Below are 23,757 nucleotides of genomic sequence, written 5' to 3'. Positions count from 1 at the left end.
ACGGTGGTGCAGGAGGGAGGGCTTCAGGTTTGTAGATAATTGGGCTTTGTTCCAGGGAAGGTGGGATCTGTTCTGAAGGGACGGTTTACACCTGAACTGGAGCGGTACTAACATTCTTGCAGGGAAGTTTGCTAGTGCTTCTTGGGGGGGTTTAAACTAAATTTGCAGGGGGCGGGGATCCAGAATGTGAGGGAGGATAGCGAGAGGAGGAATGAAGGACAGGTGGGGACTTCACGGTTCCGAAATATTAAGTGTGTAGTAGAGGAAGGTGGGGCGGAACAAGTGATAAGGAGGACTCATTAACAGAGGGATGGTCTGACGGAACATGGGTTGAAAGAATAAGTAAATTTAAGAAGGACAACAAAATTCTAGGGGCGTATAGCCCGATGGGAGTTCGGGGAGCAGGGTTAAGCACAATAGGCAGCGATTCAAACAGAGAGAGGAGAAATGGGTTAAAAATTCTATATCTGAATGCACGGTGTCAGAAATAAGGCGGATGAGCTTGAAGCCCAGGTGCGAATGGGTAACTATGATGTTGTTGGGATAACGGAGACATGACTGCAGGGAGATCAGACCTGGGAAATGAATGTACAAGGGTATACGTGCTATTGTAGGGACAGAAATGTGGGCAGAGGGGGTGGGGTGGCCCTGTTGGTGAGGAATGAGATTCAGTCCTTTGCAAGGGGGGACATAGGGTCAGGAGAAGTAGAGTCTGTGTGGATAGAACTGAGGAACAGTAAGGGCAAAAGGACCCAAATGGGTGTTGTCTACAGGCCACCAAACAGTAACATGGATATTGGGTGCAAGTTGAATAGGGAGTTAACATTGGCATGTGACAAAGGTAATGTCGCAGTAGTTATGGGGGATTTCAACATGCAGGTGAATTGGGAGAATCAGGTTGGTGCTGGACCACAGGATAGGGAGTTTGTAGAGTGCCTACGGGATGCATTCTTGGAACAGCTTGTACGAGAGCCGACCAGGGACAAGACTATTCTGGATTTAGTGTTATGTAATGAACAGGATTTGATAAGCGATCTCGCAGTAAAGGAGCCATTAGGAGGTAGTGATCACAATATGATAAGCTTTTATCTGCAATTTGAGAAGGATAAGGGCAGCTCGGAGGTGTCAGTGTTGCAGATGAACAGGGGAAACTATGGAGCCATGAGGGAGGAGCTGGCCAAAGTTGACTGGATGGATAGCCCAGCAGAAAAGACAGTGGAACAGCAATGGCAGGTATTCTTGGGAATAATGCACAAGGTGCAAAATCAGTTCATCCCCCAGAGAAAGAAGGATTCAAAGGGGGGAAAGGGGCCACAGTGGTTGACAAAGGAAGTCAGAGATTGCATAGCATTAAAAAAAAGGAAATATGACAGAGCTAAGGTGAGTGGGAGGACAGATGATTGGGAAGTTTTTAAGGAACAACAGAACTTAACTGAAAAGACAATACGGGGAGAAAAAATGAGGTACGAACGCAAGCTAGCCAGGAATATAAAGGAAGATAGCAAAAGCTTTTTTAGGTATGTGAAGAGAAAGAAGATAGTTAAGAACAATGTTGGGCCCTTGAAGAATGAATTGGGTGAAATTGTTATGGGAAACAGAGAAATGGCAGAAGAATTTAATGAGTACTTTAGATCTGTTTCACTAAGGAAGACACAAGCAATCTCCCAGATGTATGGATGGGCCAAGGACATAGGGTAACAGAGGAAATGAAACAGATTGACATTCAGAAAGAAACGGTGATGAGAAGACTGATGGGACTGAAGGCTGACAAATCCCCAGGTCCAGATGGTCTGCACCCTAGGGTACTAAAGGAGGTGGCCCTGGAAATTGTGGATGCATTAGTAATCATTTTCCAATGTTCCTTAGATTCAGGATCAGTTCCTGAGGTTTGGAGAATGGCTAATGTTATCCCACTTTTTAAGAAAGGAGGGAGGGAGAAAACAGAGAACTATCGACCTGTCAGCCTGACATCAGTGGTGGGAAAGATGCTAGAGTCCATTATCAAGGATGAAATAGTGGCATATCTAGATAGCAGTGATAGGATTGGGCTGAGCCAGCATGGATTTACCAAGGGTAAATCATGCTTGACTAATCTGTTGGAGTTTTTCGAGGATGTAACCAGGAAGTTAGACGGGGGAGATCCAGTGGATGTATTGTACCTCGATTTTCAGAAGGCATTTGATAAGGTCCCACATAGAAGATTGGTGGGTAAAATCAAAGCTCAGGGCATCGGGGGGAAGGCATTGACATGGATAGAAAACTGGTTGGCAGATAGAAAGCAAAGGGTAGCGGTGAATGGGTGTTTCTCGGAATGGCAGGTGGTGACTAGTGGGGTGCCACAGGGCTCGGTATTGGGACCACAGCTGTTTACCATTTACGTTAATGATTTGGATGATAATGATTTAGAAAATAACATCAGCAAATTTGCTGATGATACTAAGCTGGGTGGCAGTGTGACATGTGATGAGGATGTTAGGAGAATTCAGGGTGACTTGGATAGGCTGGGTGAGTGGGCAGATACTTGGCAGATGGCGTTTAATGTGAATAAGTGTGAGGTTATCCACTTTGGGAGTAAGAACAGGAAGGCAGATTATCTGAACGGTGTAGAGTTAGATAAGGGAGAAATACAAAGAGATCTAGGAGTCCTTGTTCATCAGTCACTGAAGGTGAATGAGCAAGTGCAGCAGGCAGTGAAGAAGGCTAATGGAATGTTGGCCTTTATTACAAAGGGAATTGAGTTCAAGAGCAAGGAAATCCTCTTGCATTTGTACAGAGCCCTGGTGAGACCACCCCTGGGTATTGTGTACAGTTTTGGTCTCCAGGGTTAAGGAAGGACATCCTGACTGTAGAGGAAGTGCAGCGTAGATTCACGAGGTTAATTCCTGGGATGTCTGGACTGTCTTACGCAGAGAGGTTAGAGAGACTGGGCTTGTACACGCCGGAATTAAGGAGATTGAGAGGGGATCTGATTGAAACATATAAGATTATTAAGGGATTGGAGAAGATAGAGGCAGGAAATATGTTCCAGATGCTGGGAGAGTCCAGTACCAGAGGGCATGGTTTGAGAATAAGGGGTAGGTCATTTAGGACAGAGTTAAGGAAAAAACTTCTTCTCCCAGAGAGTTGTGGGGGTCTGGAATGCACTGCCTCGGAAGGTAGTGGAGGCCAATTCTCTGGATGCTTTCAAGAAGGAGTTAGATAGGTATTTTATGGATAGGGGAATCAAGGGATATGGGGACAAGGCAGGAACCGGGTATTGATAGTAATTGATCAGCCATGATCTTAAAATGGCGGTGCAGGCTCGAAGGGCTGAATGGTCTACTTCTGCACCTATTGTCTATTGACACAGAAGTGGCAGTTGGAATACCATGTCAGGAAGTGTATGGTCATGCACTTTGGTAGAAGAACCAAAAGGATTGACTATTTTTTAAATGGAGAGAAAATTCAAAAATCTCAGGTGCAAAGGGACTTGGGAGTCCTTGTTCAGGAGTCCCTAAAAGTTAATTTATTCCTAAAAGGGAATAGAAGGATAGAATGTACATGCAAGGATGTAATGTTGAGACTTTATAAAGCAGTGGTAAGGCCTCATTTGGAGTATTATGAGCAGTTTTGGGCCCCTTATCTGAGAAAGGATATGCTAACATTGGAGGGGATCAAAGGAGGTCCACAAAAATGATTCTGGGATTGAAAGGCTTGTCATATAAAGAGCGTTTGATGTTCTGGGCCTTTACTCAGTGAAATGCAGAAGAATGAGGGTGACCTTGAAATCTATCGAATATTGAAAGGCCTTGATAGTGTGGATGTGAAAAGGATGTTTCGTATGGTGGAGGAATCTGAGACCAGAGGAGTCTGCCTCAGAACAGAATGGGGAAGTTTAACAGAGATTAGCAAGGCAAGTTCTTTGCATCATAAAGCAAGGGTGTAAGACAAATGTGCAGAATTAGGTCATATAGCCCATCGAATCTGCTTTGCACATCTCCTTGGCTCATTTATTATTCTGCTACCTTCTTACTGTAACCTTATCAATAGAAAATCTATCAACCTCTGCCTTAAATATACCCAACGATTTGACCTCCACAGTTGTCTGTGGCAATGAATTCCACAGATTCACCACCCTCAGCATAATGAAATTTCCTCTATCCTAAATTCCCTTTTATTCTGAGGCTGTGCCCTCTGGCCCTCAATATCACCATACGAAGCTTCCTCTCCACATAAATTCTACCAAGACCTTTCAATATTTGATAGATTTCAATAAGATTCCCCCTCCCCCCATTCTTTTAAACTCCAGTGAGTACAGGCCCAGAGCCATGAAACACTCCTCATACATTAACCCTTTCAGTCTTGAGATCAGTCTTATGAGCCTTTCCAATGCTAGCATATTCTTTCTTAGAGAAGGGTCCCAAAACTGCTCACATTTTTCCAAATACGTTATAATTCCCCAACGTGACGTCCTTGCTTTTATATTCTGTTCCTCTGAAAATGAATGAGATTATTACATTTGCTTCCTTATTGCCAACTCAGCCTTCAGATTAACCCTTAGACATTTCCTGCATAAGAATTCCCAAATCCCTTTGCACCTCTTTTGAAATTCTCTGCCCATTGAGAAAATGTTACTTTGGTCATCTCTTTACCCAGTGGTCTACACTTTAGGACCTGTTTTAGATGACTATAAATAATAGTTGCAATACCTGGAACTTGTTTATTGTCAGTTAAGAAATAAAATTATTTGAAAGAAAACACAAAATGCTGGCAGAACTCAGCAGGCCAGACAGCATCTATGGGAGGAGGTAGTGACAACATTTTGGGCCGAAACCCTTCATCAGGAGACTCTTCCTGAAGGAAACCCTTGAAAAGAAAACACTTCTATGAAGAATTATGACAGACTAACATGTGAAGAAATGTTGGACGTTGAATGCACTGGACCCTACTGACCTCGTGGTGGATCATAGAAAGATAGAAACCCTACAGCACAATACAGGCCTTTCGGCCCTTACCTTAGTATTTAATCCTTAGGTTCCAGTGACGTCATCGTCGAGAATGGCAGCTTAAGTCACTAGCTCCTCCGTAAAAATGCGTATTAAGCCCTGTTAACCCATCAAATATAGTATTTTTTGAAAAATATTTGAACTGAAAAGAGGGGCAAAAATGGGGAAAAGGAATGGAAATAAAAAAAGCGACACTGCGGAGCCTGCGGCCAAGAGGAGCGCAGCGAGCGGCTCTTCTACCCGACCGCGTGCTAGCGAGGCGGCCGCTGGGCCTCACTCAGGCGAAGCGACGAGTATGATCGAAATCCTGAAAGAGAAAAGGGAGTTCAGGAAAGAAACAGAGCAGCAGCTCCGTGATATTAAGTCAGAGCTCTCCAGCGTCAATCAAAAAATAGTGGTGGCAAAGACTTGAATTGAGAAGGTGGAAGATCGCGTTCAAAACGTGGAACGGATACTGAGTAAGACAATAAAAATATTACATCACCAAGGAGGTAAACTGCTTGACCTGGAGGGAAGATCACAGCGGAAAAATATCAGAATCTACAATGTTCCCGAAGGAGCGGAGGGCTCATCCATGACGGATTTTGTCAGAAAGTTACTGCGGGACGCGCTGGATCTTCCCTCGGCTATGGAGCTGGAAGTCGAAAGAGCCCATCGTGCGCTCATCCCGAAACCTACCCAGGATAGAAAGCCACGCTCAATAATAATTAAACTCCTTCAGTACAGCACCAAGGCAGAGATTCTACGAAGGGCCTGGGGTAAGACGAGAGTGTTTTTAGACGATAAATTATATTTCAACCAAGATTACCCCCCCGCGGTTCTGCAGAAACACAAAGAATACCCTGAAGTAAAGCGAGTACTAAAGATAAAAAGATTAGATTTCAAACTCCGTACCTTGCTAAACTTCGAGTGCTTTATGACGACGAGACACGGTTGTACCAGACAGTGGAAGAGGCGACTACAGACATGAAGGCCAGAGGGTTACCCGTCAGCGTGACCAAAACGAGGGAAAACCTGGCTGAGGAATTATCCCGCTCCGCTTGGGAAATAGTGCAAGAATCGAGAAGGCAGGAGATGGGAGGAAGCTGAGAGAAATATATCAGGAAGAGACCGAGAGTTTCCCAAAGACAGTCCTCACCCCCTTCAGAAGAGCCATAAGGTTTGGCTAACTTTAAAAATGTTGAGAAGCTAAACGGAAGCAAAAGTAGACGGTGATATACCTATCTCGAGAAAGGCTTATTATAATGTGGATATTATATTACTTAGTTGCTATTCTTTATTCGCTCACTTACTCCTTTTTCCCCACCAAAATGAGAATATAAATATATGCGTGCATATATGTGTATGTATGTAATATATGTGTGTGTGTGTGTGTGTGTGTGTATATATATATATATATATATATATATATATATATACATATGAGGAGTACACAGGGAAATCTTTTCTGTGTAATGGATTTGTTCACTGACTTTTATGAATACTGCAATGGGGGCCCTCAACTCACAAGTAGGAGGGGTTATCCCCCACAGCTAGACATTTCCTCTAGCTCAACGCAGGGTCATCTACCAGAGACCTCAGCCTTGGAATCACACGTTCGTTGCCATTTTTGTTATTATTGGAGTTTCTTATTTGTTCTTATTTGTTCAGGGAGTAGATCAATTAAGTTTTATTCTAATTTCAATGATACATTGACAGATAAATATAGATGGCTAAGGACAAGGTAAAATTCATTTCTTTTAATGTCAATGGGCTATTAAATCCAATCAAACGTAAGAGAATTTTATCCAAAATGAAAAAAGAACAAGCCCATGTAGTATATTTACAGGAAACTCATTTAAGTGATAATGAGCATAAAAAACTAAAGAGAATGGGCTTCACTAATCTGTTTTTCTCCTCATATAAATCAGAACATAGGAGAGGAGTTGCTATTCTTATCTCAAGTAAGCTAAATTTTGACAAAGTATTCAAAATGGGAGATAAAGAAGGCAGATATATTCTGGTTAGGGGGAATATAGACGGCAATTCAGTTATTCTATTGAATACGCACCCCTGGGAAGTGATATTGGTTTCTTTCAGAAAATTACTGATATTATGGTAACGGAAACAGAAGGTCTCCTGATATGTGGGGGAGACTTAAATTTACAATTACAACCAAACTTAGACTCTTCCAATAGAAAAACCTATGAAACAAAATCTTTACATAAGGAAGTTAATACACTTTTTGAGGATGTTGGTTTAATTGATATATGGAGGGATCTTTTCCCTGACAGAAGGGATTACACTCATTATTCTGCTCCACATTCTGTATATACAAGAATAGACTATTTCATAACATTTGGAAAAGACAAACACAAAATAAACACCTGTGGAATTGGGACAATAGATGTAAGTGACCATGCACCTATATATTTATCTGTTGATTTTGACCTACAACCAAAGAATACTATTTGGAAACTAAATTCAAGTCTACTCAATGATCCATACTTTAAGGAACAAATTAAAACAGAAACTGGTCTCTACTTAGAATTTAATGATAATGGAGAGGTTTCACCTCCTATTTTATGGGATACTCTGAACGCGGTCTTAAGAGGGAAAATTATAGCGATATCTTCATATAAGAAAAAAATAAGGAATAAAACATTAGAGGAATTACAAAACAGGCTGAAGGAACTAGAGAAAAAAACACAATGAATTTGGCACAGGATACATTGGGGAAATTTAAAAAATTAGGAATGAAATTAATAGTTTGGCTATGCAAGAAATCAGGAAAAACTTAATGTTTCTGAAACAGAGACATTATGAAAGTGGATTGAAATCTATGAAAATACTGGCGTGGAAACTGAAAAAAACGATAGAAGAAAATACAATTCATAGAATTAGGGACCCAAGAACGAAAATGATAAAAAAATAAGCTAAGTGAAATTCAAGAAGCTTTTGAAGTGTTTTACAAAACTCTATATTCCAAAGTTCCAGAGGGAAGCATAACCCAAATTGACACCTTGAATTCTCTAGAGTTACCCACTTTAAGCGAAGAACAATTATGGAAAATAATTACGGTCAATTATGGAAAACCCTGAACATCCTCTACATAGCACCATCCAGAGACAGAGAAGCAGTTTCAGCGACAAGTTGCTATCGATGCAATGCTCCTCAGACAGGATGAAGAGGTCAATACTCCCCAATGCCATTAGGCTTTACAATTCAACCGCCAGGAGTAAGATATGTTAAAGTGCCGGGGTTGATTGTATTTAATGTATTTAAGTAAACTACTTAAGAACTTTTTAAAAGCTATTATTAATGCTTTTTGAGAGAGTGATTTAGATGCATATCATATTTTTACTGAGTTAAGTATTGTATGTAATTAGTTTTGCTACAACAAGTGTATGGGACATTGGAAAAAATGTTGAATTTCCCCATGGGGATGAATAAAGTATCTATCTATCTATCTATCTAAATAGAACGATGAGTGCTGACATAACTGAAGTTGAATTAAAAGCTGCAATTAGTAGGCTTAAATTAAGCAAGTCACCAGGATCAGATGGGTACACGACAGAGTGGTACAAAGAATTTAAAAATGAGTTAATTCCTGTTTTACTCCCCACACTGAACTGGGCTCTAAAAAAGGCACAAATGCCACCCAGTTGGAAGGAAGCGATAATCTCAGCTATACCGAAAGAAGGCAAGGATAAAATGTAATGAGGGTCATTTAGACTAATATCCGTTCTTAATGCAGATTATAGATTATTTACCTCCATCGTGGCCAAACGATTAGAGGAGTTTCTACCCATACTGATACGTAACGATCAGACAGGTTTTATACGACAACGCCAGACACAAGACAATATACGAAGGACACTTCACATTATGGATCATATACAAAAAAATAAAATCCAAGCAATAGTGATAAGCGTGGATGCTGAATAAGCATTTGATTTGGTTAATTGGAATTTTCTTTACAGAGTTTTACAAAATCTTTACATAGATTTTGTTTCCAAGACACAATTATTAAAACTATACAGACACTATATGACAATCCTACTGCTAGGATTAAAATCAATAGATATTTATCAAATAGTCTTACCCTAGAAAGGGGCACGAGACAGGGTTGTGCATGGTCACAGCTACTCTTCGCGTTATATCTGGAGTCATTAGCTCAATACATCAGACAAAATGAAGATATCAGGGGAATTACTATTAAAGAGACAGAGCATAAATTGGCTTGTTACGCGGATGACATTTTGATCTATCTAGGGCAACCAACGTACTCTTTACCTAAGTTGATGCAATCCTTTGAACAATATGGTCAATTATTAGGATACAAGATCAACATAGATAAAACCCAATTACTTTCATATTACTATCGCCCACCAAGAGGTATTGAAAATCGATACCCCGGCACACAGGGTCTTTCAAATATTTGGGCATCATTATGCCAAAAGATTTGGCAAAATTATCAGAATGTAATTATCAGCCTTTATATAAAAAATTAAGGAAGATGTGGCAAGATGGAACCTGAATCCTTTTTTCAGTCTCAGTTCAAGGATTGAGTCTATTAAAATGAATATACTGCCCGGACTGTTATATTTCTTTCAGACCCTACCAATAGAGATTAATCAAAATCAATTCAATGAATGGAACAAGATGCTATCAAGATATATTTGGCAGGGTAAAAGGCCTAGAATTCATCTCAAAACTTTGCAATTAGCAAAAGAAAAGGGGGGATGGTGCCTACCTTCTCTTCGAGTTTATTATTTTGCAGCAGAGTTGAGAGCTGTGATATGTTGCTGCAACCCATCATATGACGCTCAATGGAAAAACATTGAGGAGCGGGTACTTCCCATCCCCATACAAGCAATTTTGGCTGATAACAACCTGCAAAGGTACATAAATACTATTGATAACCCATGGGTGAAATTGACTCTTAAAATATGGAAAACTACTATAAAAGAATATAATCTAGAGGGAGATATTGCAATTCTTAAATGGTGTACATATGACTCGGATTTTACACCAAATAAATTGGATGCTAGATTTAAGGACTGGACAGCTAAAGGAATAACAGTTCTTTGCAGCATAATGAAAGAAGGAACACTGTTCAGTTTTGAAATGCTTAAAGAGAAACATTTATTAGAAAAGCAAGATTTTTATCGGTATTTACAGATGCGACAATATGTTAATAAGATGCTTAACAATGTAACCAAGGCAAGCACATGCTTGATAGAGCTCTTTAGAAAAGCATATAGTTCAGATAATGGAAGTAGAATCATTTCAAGCATGTATAAGGGGTTGTTAAATCTTAAAACACATTTGACTTCATACATTAAAACAAAATAGAAGGAAGGAGGGATAATTATATCTGAGGAAGAATGGAAAACAATATGGAGGTATCAATGGATGTGTACCAGTTCACAGAAATGGAGGGAGTTTGGATGGAAAAACTTGATAAGATATTTTATTACACCCTCTCAGAAATCCCATTATGATAGTAACCTCCCTGTTTGCTGGAGAAATTGTGGAAATCAAAATGCAAATCATTATCATATTTTTTGGGTCTGCCCTGTTATCAAAAAATATTGGAGGGGGATACACAATGCCCTACATCTTTAAACGTGAAATACCCTTAGAGAGTATGACCATATATTTTGGATATATACCTCAAGAATGGTTGAAAAGAGATAAATATTTAATGAATATACTGTTGGTGGCTGGTAAAAAGACTCTTACTAGGAAATGGTTATCACAGGAGAGCCCAGCTTTAAATACATGGATGGAAATTACAATGGACATTTACAAAATGGAGAAGAAAACAGCATCTGATTCATACTGGAGCAATTTGATTCATACTGGGAAAAATGGTTTAACTACATAATGCCTCATAGGCCTGATTGTATTCTCAGAAATCAATGAATATGTTGAAAAAAAAAAAGATCACTCCCTACTTGTACATAGTTCTTTCCTTTTGCTTGTTTTTTCTTTCTACTAATTTCTATAACTGTATACCTCAGATATATACTTTGTGGAGATTTGTGATATATATGTACAGTGTCTGAAATACATCTTATGAAAATGTTTGTTTGATGATGAACTTCAATAAAAAAAAGCTACAGAAATTAATCCCTAATCCTCAATCCTGCTTGCCAAGGCCTTCTCATGGTCCCTTCTGGCTCTCCTAATTTCATTCGTAATCTCCTTCTTGCTAGCCTTATAATCGTCTAGATCTCTAACATTACGAAGCTCTCTGAACCTTTTGTAAGCTTTTCCTTTCTTCTTGACTAGATTTGCAATAGCCTTTGTACACCACGGTTCCTGTACCTTATCATCCTTTCACTGTCTCATTGCAACGTACCTATGCAGAACTTCACGCAAATATCCTGAACATTTGCCATATTTCTTCTGTACGTTTCCGAGAACATCTGTTCCCAATTTATGCTTCCAAGTTCCTGCTTGATATCCTCATATTTCCCCTTACTCCAATTAAACACTTTCCTTATTTGTCTGTTCCTGTCCTTCTCTAATGCTATGGTAAAGGAGATAGAAATGTGATCACTATCTCCAAAATGCTCTCCCACTGAGAGATCTGACACCTGACCAGGTTAATTTCCCAATACCATATCAGGTACAGCCTCTCCTCTTGTTGGGTTATCTAAATATTGTGTCAAGAAACCTTCCTGAACACACTTAACAAACTCCATCCCATCTAGACCCCTCGCTCTAGGGAGATACCAATCAATATTTGGGTAATTAAAATCTCCCACCACGACAACCCTGTTATTATTACACCCTTCCAGAATCTGTCTCCCTATCTGCTCCTTGGTTTCCCTGTTACTATTGGGAGGTCGATTAAAGAAAAAACACCCAGTAGAGTTATTGACCTCTTCCTGTTCCTAACTTCCACCCACAGAGACTTTGTAGACAATCCCTCCATGACTTTCTCCTTTTCTGCTGCCATGCCACTATCTCTGATCAACAGTGCCACGCCCCACCTCTGTTGCCTCCCTCCCTGTCCTTTCTGAAACATCTAAAGCTTGGCAGTCGAAGTAACCATTCCTGTCCTTGAGCCATTGAAGTCTCTGTGATGGCCACAACATCATATCTCCAAGTACTGAGCCACGTTTTAAGCTCATCCACTTTGTTCATAATACTCCTTGCGATAAATTAGACACATCTCAAACCTTCAGTCTGAGCGCATCCCTTCTCTATCACCTGCCTATCCTCCTCTCGCACTGTCTACAAGCTTTCTCTATTTGTGAGCCAACCACCTCTTCCTGCATCTCTTCAGCTCGGTTCCCAGCAATTCTAGTTTAGACTCTCGGAGCAAGAATGCTGTGAGTGAACTGCTGATTTCCAGAGCAAAGGCATTTTTACTACTCGCGGTAAAAGAGAGGCAAGACTGCGCAGGCTTTGACGTCAGCCAGTAGAGCGTGAAAGGTTTAAAAAGAAGATAGCCATATCCAGTGGGCAGCGGGAGTGAGAGGGCCTTGGCTGAAAGGGCTTGGGTGGTAACGGGACGAGGCGAGGTAGGTTTGCGTGTGTACTTGCGGAAAGGAGGAAGTATGTGTGTGAGGCCAGTTTTCTGTGCTCAGTGTCAGATGTGGGAGGTCCTGGAGTCTCCCAGCCTCCCGGACGGTCATATCTGCACCTGGTGTGTCGAGCTGCAGCTCCTAAGGGACTGAGTTAGGGAACTGGAGATGCAGCTCAATGACCTTCGCCTAGTCAGGGAGAGCGAGGAGGTGATAGAGAGGAGTTATAGGCAGGTGGTCACACCTGGGCCACGAGAGGTGGACAGGTGGGTAACAGTCAGGAGAGGGAAGGGGAAAAGTCAGGTACTAGAGAGTACCCCTGTGGCTGTACCCCTTGACAATAAGTACTCCTGTTGAGTACTGTTGGGGTGGACAGCCTACCTAGGGGAAGCAACAGTGGCCATGCCTCTGGCACAATGTCTGGCCCTGTGGCTCAGAAGGTAGGGAAGGGAAGTGGAAGGCAGTAGTGATAGGGGACTCTATAGTTAGGGTGTCAGACAGGCAATTCTGTGGATGCAGGGAAGAAACTTGGATGGTAGTTTGCCTCCTAGGTGCCAGGGTCCGGGATATTTCAGATCGCATCCAAGATATCCTGCAGTAGGAGGGAAAACAGCCAGAGTTTGTGGTACATATTGGTACCAATGACATAGGTAGGAAAAGGGAAGAGGTCCTGAAAAAAGACTACAGGGAGTTAGGAAGGAAGTTGAGAAGCAGGACCACAAAGGTAGCAATTTCGGGATTACTGCCCGTGCCACGCGACAGTGAGTATAGGAATAGAATGAGGTGGAGGATAAATGCATGACTGAGGGATTGGAGCAGGGGACAGGGATTCAGATTTCTGGATCATTGGGACCTCTTGTTGGGCAGGTGTGACCTGTACAAAAAGCATGGGTTGCACTTGAATCCCAGTGGGATCAATATCCTGGCGGGGAGGTTTGTAAAGACTACTGGGGAGAGTTTAAACTGGAATTGTTGGGGGGTGGGAACTGAACTGAAGAGACTGGGGAAGAGGAGGTTAGCTCACAAATAGAGAAAGCTTGTAGACAGTGCGAGAGGGAGGATAGGCAGGTGATAGAGAAGGGATGCGCTCAGACTGAAGGTTTGAGATGTGTCTAATGCAAGGAGTATTGTGAACAAAGCAGATGAGCTTAGAGCAGGCATGGGCAAACTACGGCCCGCGGGTTAAGCTTTTTAATCCGGCCCGCAGAACTTGATGAAATTATATTAATAAACCTTGTTAACACCTCAGATCCATCCTGAGAATCGCCACAACAAAACTAAATCCAGACTTTGATGCGCTGGCTAAAAAGGGAGACCAACAACACTGTTCCCACTGAAATTAAAAATATGTTTTTTCGTTGTGTTATGTAAAAAATGCATTTGAAAATATTTTTTTCAATAAGCCTTACATACTGGCGCACTGTCACTGTTCTGTCAGTGACACTGGTCGTTGTTGAGTTTTGGCACGGGACAATTGAATAAGAAGGAGCAGGACAAGTAGACCTGCATCTCCTACCGTTTTTGAAATAAAGACAGTCAGGAGGAGAGTGATGATGATAATATCTTGAAGGATAACAGAATTTTCAGTGCTTTAAAATAATAACTGTTACTATTAAAAAAAGCTGTATTTTATTCATTTAATTTTCAGTGTTTTAAAAGTCATTTCAATAAATAGTTAAATACCATGGGACTTCAAAGACAGATATTTTGTTGTAATGCATTTGTTCATTTTCAATTGAAATTAAAGCACATGTTTTCTACATATCCCATGATATTTTATTTTCTCTTATGAGGTGTATTACCAAAACACTCCGTCCATCTGCTCCTGGTCCGGCCCCCCTGTCAAATTTTAGAACCCTTTGTGGCCCACAAGTCAAAAAGTTTGCCCACCCCTGGCTTAGAGCATGGATCAGTACTTGGAGATATGATGTGGTGGCTGTTACAAAGTCTTGGATGGCTCAGGGACAGGAATGGTTACTTCAAGTGCCAGGTTTTAGATGTTTCAGAAAGGACAGGAATGGAGGCAAAAGAGGTGGGGCATGGCACTGTTGATCAGAGATAGTGTCACGGCTGCAGAAAAGGTGGACGCCATGGAGAGATTGTTTACGGAGTCTCTGTTGGTGGAGGTTAGGAACAGGAAGGGGTCAATAACTTTACTGGGTGTTTTTTTATTGGCCACCCTATAGCAACAGCGATAATGAGGAGCAGACAGGGAAACAGATCCTCAAAAGGTGTAATAATAACATAGTTGTCATGATGGGGGATTTTAGTTTCCCAAATATTGATTGGCATCTCCTTTATCATAGCATTGGAGAGGGATAGGAACAGACAAGTTAGAAAAGCATTTAATTGGAGTAAGAGGAAATATGAGGCTATCAGGCAGGAATTTGGAAGCTTAAATTGGAAACACATGTTCTCAGGGAAAAGTACGGAAGAAATGTGGCAAATATTCAGGGGATATTTGTGTGGAGTTCTGCATAGGTACGTTCCAATGAGACGGAAGTTATGGTGGGTACATGAACTGTGATTTACAATGGGTCCAGATGAGATGTACCCCAAGCTACTGTGAGAGGTGAGGGAGGAGATTGCTGAGCCTCTGGCGATGATCTTTGCATCATCAATGGGGACAGGAGAGATTCCGGAGGATTGGATGGTTGTGGATGTTGTTCCACAAAGGGAGTAGAGATAGCCCAGGAAATTATAGGACAGTGAGTCTTACTTCAGTGGTTGGTAAGTTGGAGAAGATCCTGAGAGGCAGGATTTATGAACATTTGGAGAGGCATAATGTGATTAGGAATAGTCAGCATGGCTTTGTCAAAGGCAGGTCGTGCCTTACGAGCCTGATTGAATTTTTTGAGGATGTGACTAAACACATTGATGAAGGAAGAGCAATAGATGTAGTGTATATGGATTTCAGCAAGGCATTTGATAAGGTAGCCCATGCAAGGCTGATTGAGAAAGTAAGGAGGCATGGGATCCAAGGGGGCATTGCTTTGTGGATCCAGAACTGTCTTGCCCACAGAAGGCAAAGAGTGGTTGTAGAGGGGTCATATTCTGCATGGAGGTTGGTCACCAGTGGAGTGCCTCGGGGATCTGTTTTGGGACCCTTACTCTTCGTGATTTTTATAAATGACCTGGATGAGGAAATGGAGGAATGAGTTAGTAATTTTGCTGATGACAGAGAGGTTGGAGGTTTCGTGGATAGCGTGGATGTTGAGTGAGCGACGGAGGATGAGAGGTGACCTGATAGAGGTGTATAGGATGAGAGGCATTGATTGTGTGGATAGTCCGAAGCTTTTTCCCAGGGCTTGCCACAAGAGGTCACAGGTTTAAGGTGCTGAGGAGTAGGTACAGAGGAGATGTCAGGGGTAGGTTTTTTACAAAGAGAGTTGCGAGTGCGTGGAATAGGCCACTGGCAGTGGTGGTGGAGGCGGATACGATAGGGTCTTTTAAAAGACGTTTGGATAGGTACATGGAGCTTAGAAAAATAGAGGGCTATAGGGAAGTCTAGTAATTTCTAAGGTAGGGACATGTTTGGCACAACTTTGTGTGCCGAAGGGCCTGTATTGTGCTGTAGGTTTTCTATGTTTCTATGTTTCTTCCCAATAGTCTTTGCAAATCTTCCCGCCAGGATATTGGTCCCCGTGGGATTCAAGTGCAACCTGTCCTTTTTGTTCAGGTTACACCTGCCCCAAAAGAGGTCCCAATGATCCAGAAATCTGAATCCCTGCCCTTGGCTCCAATCCCTCAGCCATGCATTTATTTTCCACCTCATTCTATTCCTATTCTCACTATCATGTGGCACAGGCAGAAATCCCGAGATTACTACCTTTGTGGTCCTGCTTCTCAACTTCCTTCCTAACTCCCTGTAGTCTTTTTTCAGGTCCTCTTCCCTTTTCCTACCTATGTCATTGGTACCAATATGTCCACACCCACTGCAGGATATCTTGGACGCGATCTGAAACATCCCGGACCCTGGCACCTGGGATGCAAACTACCATCCGAGTTTCTTTCCTGCGTCCACAGAATCGCCTGTCTGACCCCCTAACTATAGAGTCCCCTATCTCTACTGCCTTCCTCTTCCTTTCCCTACCCTTCTGAGCCACAGGGCCGGACTCGGTGCCAGAGGCATGGCTACTGTTGCTTCCCCCAGTTAGGCTGTTCCTCCCCCCAACAGTATCAAACAGGAGTACTTATTGTCAAGGGGTACAGCCACAGGGGTACTCTCTAGTACCTGACTCTTCCCCTTCCCCCTCTTGACTGTGACCCACTTGTCTGTCTCCCGTGGCCCGGGCGTGACCACCTGCCTGTAACTCCTCTCTATCACTTCCCCGCTCTCCCTGACTAGGTGAAGGTCATCGAGCTGAATCTCCAGTTCTCTAAGTGGTCCCTAAGGAGCTGCAGCTCGACGCACCTGGCACAGATATGGCCCTGCGGGAGGCTGGGAGTGTCCCGGACATCCCACATCTGACACCGAACATAGAACACCGGCCTCACACACATATTTCTTGTCTGTATTCTACACAGGCAACCTACCTCGCCAAAGCCCTGTTGCGCCATAGCCCTCCTACTGTCTCTGATGCCCGTTCTGTGATGCTGTCTTCTTTTTAAACTCTTCTTGCTGTTCTAACTGGCTGATGTCCACATGCTTGCGCAGTTGCGCCGTTATCAAACCACTGAAGAAATAACTCTTTCAAAGATCTATAAGTGACTGTAGTGGGGCCTATTGACTGCACTGGAGCCTACTGACCCTGTGGTGGTTCTTTGTAAGAGCTGTAACTGACTGCACTGAAGCATACAGACCTATGGTGGCGGATTCGAAGTCCCTTTGCATTGTCCTTCCGTCATGCTCATTAGAGTCTGCTTCTAAAATACTCACTCTAATTACTTTGAAAAAATAAGCATGAACAATTACATTTCAGAATGTAATATTTTTACAGAACAGGTCAGTGTTGCCCCGATGTTGACTTGTACCCAGGGTTTAGAGCAGATCTTATTTTCAAGCTTTCAAGTTTAAAAATGATTAGATTTTTGGGATACAGCATTGTAACAGGACATTCTGTCCCAGTGAGCCTGTGCTGACCATTTGCACTGATGTAACCATTTAACTAACTAACCTATCTGGGTTTGGACTGCGGGAGAAACCCACGTGATCATGGGGAGAACATGTAACCCTTTTACGAAGAGCAGCAGAATTGAACCTAGATCACTGTACACTCACCACTACACTACTACCTTTGTGGCAATGAGAGTGAGAGTGTGATGTGGGAGTTCTTGACTTTGTGTAAATGATAAGTTGTTTCTGTGGATCTGTTTCATAGGAAGCTGCACTGAGAACGTATTACATTCCCGATAATCCTCAGGAATATGAACTTCAAATGTTGACCCAGGACTCCTCGTTTGATGACATCAACAGTAATGGAGGCCAGATGGACAATCGGAAGCTGCCAGTATTCCGGGACACTATACCTGAAGCATGGGTGTTGCGTGCAAAGCCAACTACGTCAGAAATAGTCCAAATTTATCCTGGATGGTTGAAGTATGTTGTTTTCTTCAGTATGCAAAATGTTAGGTCTGGTCAGAGGGTTGTGATTCTAAATTGGAGAAAAGACAATTTTTATGGTATCAAAGGATCTGGCAAATGTGGATTGGGATGGGCTGTTTTCTGACAGAGGTATACTTGGTAAGTGGGAGGCCTTCAAAAGTGCAACAGGTTATGCTGTATATATTTCATTTAGTAATTCTGTAAGAGCAGTCTGTTTTGCTTTCAGCCTGTTTGGGTTATTATTGAAGATAAGAGATGATGAGGAATGTGTGCCATCTACTTAGGATGGTGGAACTGGGGGGAGGTTTTTCTGGTGAGCATTTGGGGCTTTTGTTTGGTGGGAGATGAAGAGAGATGACACTGGAGAGAACAGGTCGTAGGATTCGACCCGGAGTGGGATTGTGATTTGATGAAGCCAGGGACTGAGATCAATTGAGGATCAGTGAATATGGTGAAACGTTGAGCTTCAATGTCCACATTTGACTGTTTAATTAAAATGGGACCTTTTTGTTTTTCTTTACTAACCCTTTAGTTAAGATTCATAAATATAATTTAGTAACAGTAATTTGTAACAGGGTAGCAAATTGCACAGCACCCACACAAGCCAGGGTTTGGGTGGGAGAGCTGTCTTAATGTCATGAGTTTGGCAGGACCAGAGAGTGTCTTCTCTAGACTTAGCAGCCAAGGAAACCGGGGGTTTCACTTGGTTTTCAAGAGATATGGAGGCTCTGGCTAAGAGATAAAAGGAGGCTCATAGCAAGTATAGGCAGTTAAGAACGAATAAGGAATGCAAGAGGACACTTAAGAAAGAAATCAGGAGGGCCAAAAGAAGACATGAGGTTGTCCAAGCAGACAAGGTGAAGGAGAATACTAGAGATTCTACAGATATGTTAAGAGCAAAAGGATTGCAAGGGACAAAATTGGTCCTCTGCAAGATCAGAATGGTAATCCATGTGTAGAGCCAAAAGAGATGGGGACGATCTTAAATGAATTTTTTACACCTGTATTTACGCAGGAGATGGACACATGAGTACACAGAAATTAGACAAAGCAGCATTGATTTCATGGACCTTACACAAATTACAGAGGAGGAGATGTTAGCTGTCTAGAAGCAAATTAAACTGCATAAATCCCCAGGGCCTGAGAAGATGCTCCCGAGGACCCTATGCGAGGCTGGTGCAGAAATTGTATGGGCCCTATCAGAGATATTTAAATCACCTTTAGTGACAGGTGAGACGTTCTTAGAGGAATGGAAGATAGCTAATGTTGCTCTACTGTTTAAGAAAGGCTCTAAAATTAAACCAAGAAATTATAGGCCAGTGAGCCCGAACTCAGCAGTTGGAAAGTTATTGGAAAGTATCTTAAGGGATTGGACTAACCAGGGTAGGTCTTACACAGTGAATGGTAAGGCATTGAGTACGTTAGAAAAAAGGGATCTGAGAATACAGGTCCATAATTCATTGAAAGTTGCATCACAGGTAGATAAGGTCGTAAAGAAAGCTTTTGGCACATTGGCCTTCATAAATCAAAGTACTAAGTACAGGAGATGGAATGTTATTTTGAAGTTTTATAAGATGTTGGTGAAGCCTGATTCGGAGTATTGTGTGCAGTTTTGGTCATCTACTATCAGGAAAGATACAAACAAGACCATCGGACATAAGAGCAGAACATGGCCATTCAGCCCATTGATTCTGCTCCGCCATTCCATCATGGCTGATCCCGGATCCCACTCAATCCCATACACCTGCCTTCTCGCCATATCCTTTGATGTCCTGACCGATCAGGAAACAATTAACTTGCGCTTTAAGTATACATAAGGACTTGCCCTCCACCACAGTCTGTGGCAGAGCAGTCCAAAGATTTGCTAATCTCTGGCTAAAAAAAATCCTCCTTACCTCTGTTCTAAAAGTTCGCCCCTCAATTTTGAGGCTTTGCCATCCAGTTTTGGGTACCTCACTGTAGGAAACATCCTCCTCACATCCACCTTATTGAGTCCTTTCAACATGTAGTAGATTTCAATGAGATCCTCCCACATTCTTCTAAATTCTAATGAGTACAGGCTCAAATATACCAAACGCTCCTCATGTGTTAGCCCCTTCATTATTGAAATCATCCTTGTGAACCTCCTCTGGACTTTGTCCAGTGACAATGCATTCTTTCTGAGATAAGGGGCCCAAAGCTGTTGACAATATTCTTGGTGTGGCCTGACGGGTGTTTTATAAAGCTGCAACATTATCTTCTTGCTTTTATATTCTATTCCCTTTGAAATAAATGCCAACATTTTATTTGTGTTCTTTACCACAGACTCAACTTGTAAATTAACCTTCTGGGAGTCTTGCACCAGGACTCCCAAGACCCTTGGCACCTCTGAGGTGTGAACCTTCTCCATATTTAGATAATAGTCTACATTATTGTTCCTATGACCAAAATGCATTATCATACATTTTGCAACACTGTTTGCCCATTCTTCCAATTTGTCTAAGTCCTGTTGCAATCACACTGCTTCCTCAGCACTACCTACCCCTCCACCTATCTTTGTGTCATCTGGAAACTTTGTCACAAAGCTATCAAATCCAATATCTGATTGACAAACAATGTGAAAAGCAGCGGTCCCAATATTGACCCCTGAAGAACACCACTAGTCATTAGCAGCCAACCAGAAAAGCCCCCTTTTATTCCCGCTCACTGCCTCCTGCCTGTCAGTCATTCCACCATCCATGCCAGTATCTTTCCTGTAATGCCATAGGATTTTATCTTGTTAAGCAGCCTCAAGTGTAGCATCTTATAAATGCCTTCTGAAAATCCAAGTAAATGGCATCCACTGCCTCTGCTTTGTGCACCCTGCTTATTACGTCCTTGAAGAACTCTAACAAATTTGTCAGGCAAGATTTCCCTTTACAGAAACGATGCTGACTTGGACTTATTTTAGCATTAATCTCCAAGTATCTTGAAAACTCATCCTTAATAATAGACTCCAGCCCTTCCCAACCACTGAGGTGAGGCTAACTGGCCTATAATTTCCTTTCTTATGCATTCCTCCCTTCTTATTCTATCTGGTCCAGGTGACATATCCAACTTAAGACTTTTTAGCTAGTCTTGCACTTTTTCCTTTGTAATAGCAATGGCACTCACTCCTGCTCCCTGACACTCACGACATCCAGCACACTGCTAGTGTCTTCCACAGTGAAGACTGATGCAAAGTAACTATTAAGTTATAACCATATAACAATTACAGCATGGAAACAGGCCATCTCGGCCCTTCTAGTCCATGTTGAACGCTTACTCTCACCTAGTCCCACCGACCTGCACTCAGCCCATAACTCTCCATTCCTTTCCTGTCCATATACCTATCCAATTTTTTTTTTAAATGACAAAATCAAACCTGCCTCTACCACTTCTACTGGAAGCTTGTTCTACACAGCTACCAATCTCTGAGTACAGAAATTTCCCCTCGTGTTACCCCTAAACTTTTGCCCCCTAACTCTCAACTCATGTCCTCTTGTTTGAATCTCCCCTACTCTCAATGGAAAAAGCCTATCCACGTCAACTCTATCTATCCCCCCTCATAATTTTAAATACCTCTATCAAGTCCCCCCCTTAACCTTCTACGCTCCAAAGAATAAGGACGATCTGCCATTTCTTTGTCCCCCATTACTACCTCACCAGCATCATTTTCCAGTGATCCAATATCAACTCTCACCTCTCTTTTACTCTTTATATAACTGAGAGAACTTTTGATACCCTGCTTTATAATGATTGGGTAGTCTGCAACTCATATTTCATCTTTTCCCTTCTAGTTGCTTTTTGTTGGATTTTATAGCCTTCTGAATCATCCGCCTTCTCACTCACTTTTGCTATCTTATATGCCCTTTCCTTGGCTTTTATGCAGTCCTTAAATTCCCTTGTCAGCCATAAATTGCCTACCCCTGCCAAATGAGAACTTCTTCCTCTGTGGGACATATCTATCCTGTGCCTTGTCAACTATACCCAGAACTATAGCCATCTCTGCTTTCCATCATCCCTGCCTGTATCTGGGCTCTAGGTCAATCTGTACCTCTTGTCTTAGAGGCAGAAGGTGATTCCGATGGATAATCTTGAGAGGCCCATTCCCATTCTCAGGTTTCACCCGGAAAATTAGTATGTTTGGCATCTGACTCTCCATTACATAGGGCTTAGCTGTCCAGTGGTCAGCCAATTTATGCTTCCCAGGTAGCCCCAAATTCTTTATGAGGACTCTGTCTTCTGGCATGAGTTGGGAGAACCTCATCTTTTGTTCATATCTCCTTTTATTTCCTTGATTTTGCTTGGGAGCCAGGACCCCAGCTAATTCATAAGTCTTTTTCAGCTCCCTTCTCATATCAGACACATACTTCAGATAAATCTTCAGTGGTATATCTTCCTCGCCAGTCCCAAAACAAAGGTCGACAGGCAACCTCGCCTCTTGCCCAGATAATATGGCGAGTAGCTGGTAGCTTCATTTCGTGTACAGTTGTACTGTGGACCAGATGTCCAATATGTTGGCTTCACTTGTTCTTCTTGCTGATTTCCAAGGTTTCGAGCATGTCTAGCAATGTCTGATTGAACCTCTCAGTTTGAGGATCGCCCTGCGGGTAATAAGGAGTAGTCCTCGACTTCTCGACTCCAAACATGCCCAGTAACTCCTGTATGAGCTGATGCACCATCAATAACTCTCTCTGAGACGTAAAGGCGAGATATCGGCTTTTATTGACTGGAAGAAGGAACAAGCAGTGGTTGACCACCATACTACATCCTGGAGACAGAGAGGCCAGGCTCAGACCTCAATCGCCTTTATACCGGGGTCAGTGGGAGGAGCCACAGGAGCAGTCAGCAGGGGACGTGTCCAGACAGGTATATGTAATTCACCACATGAGCCTATTCTCGAAATCCCATCCCTGATCACTATGTATCCGCCTGGGAAGGCCATAATAAATGAAATACTTCTCCCTCAGCTACAGAAACCTGAAGGCTCACACTTAGCGATTCAGGTACAACTTGTTCCCATAGAACGATAGAACACTACAGCACAGAAACAGGCCTTTTGGCCCTTCTTGGCTGTGCCGAACCATTTTTCTACCTAGTCCCACTGACCTGCACCTTGACCCTATCCCTCCATACCCCTCTTATCCATGTACCTGTCCAAGTTTTATTTAAATGTTAAAAGTGAGCCTGTATTTACCACTTCATCTGGCAGCTCATTCCACACTCCTACCACTCTCTGTGTGAAGAAGCCCCCCCCAATGTTCCCTTTAAACTTTTCCCCCTTCACCCTTAACCCATGTCCTCTGTTTTTTTTCTCCCCTAGCATCAGTGGAAAAAGCCTGCTTGCATTCACTCTATCTATACCCATCATAATTTTATATACCTCTGTCAAATCTCCCCCTCATTCTTCTACGCTCCAGGGAATAAAGTCCTAATCTATTCAACCTTTCTCTGTAACTCAGTTTCTCAAGTCCCGGCAACATCCTTGTAAACCTCCGCACTCTTTCAACCTTATTAATATCCTTCCTGTAATTAGGTGACCAAAACTGCACACAATACTCCAAATTTGGCATCACCAGTGTCTTATACAACCTCACCTGGCACACACCCTCCTGATTTCTTTCTTAAGTTTTTTTTGCACTTTTTTACTCCTCAAGCACCTTATTTGCTCCCTGTTGCCTATACATGTTATACATCTCTCTTC

At 42.3% G+C, this 23,757-nt stretch overlaps 1 protein-coding gene across 1 annotated transcript in view; it reads left to right on the top strand.

The window, feature by feature from the left end:
• LOC140737576 (diacylglycerol kinase theta) overlaps positions 1-23,757 on the top strand; it is a 332,765-nt gene that overhangs the window by 128,965 nt on the left and 180,043 nt on the right. Inside the window, exon 9 of the mRNA XM_073064008.1 lies at positions 17,830-18,047. Within this exon, the coding sequence (XP_072920109.1) occupies positions 17,830-18,047 (218 nt within the window). The remainder of the gene's footprint in view (positions 1-17,829; positions 18,048-23,757) is intronic.

This window comes from Hemitrygon akajei, chromosome 13 (assembly GCF_048418815.1).
Source record: "Hemitrygon akajei chromosome 13, sHemAka1.3, whole genome shotgun sequence".
Lineage (NCBI taxonomy): Eukaryota > Metazoa > Chordata > Chondrichthyes > Myliobatiformes > Dasyatidae > Hemitrygon > Hemitrygon akajei.
The sequence above is the reverse complement of the archived record's forward strand: the minus strand, read 5'-3'. Positions and strand labels throughout refer to the sequence as shown.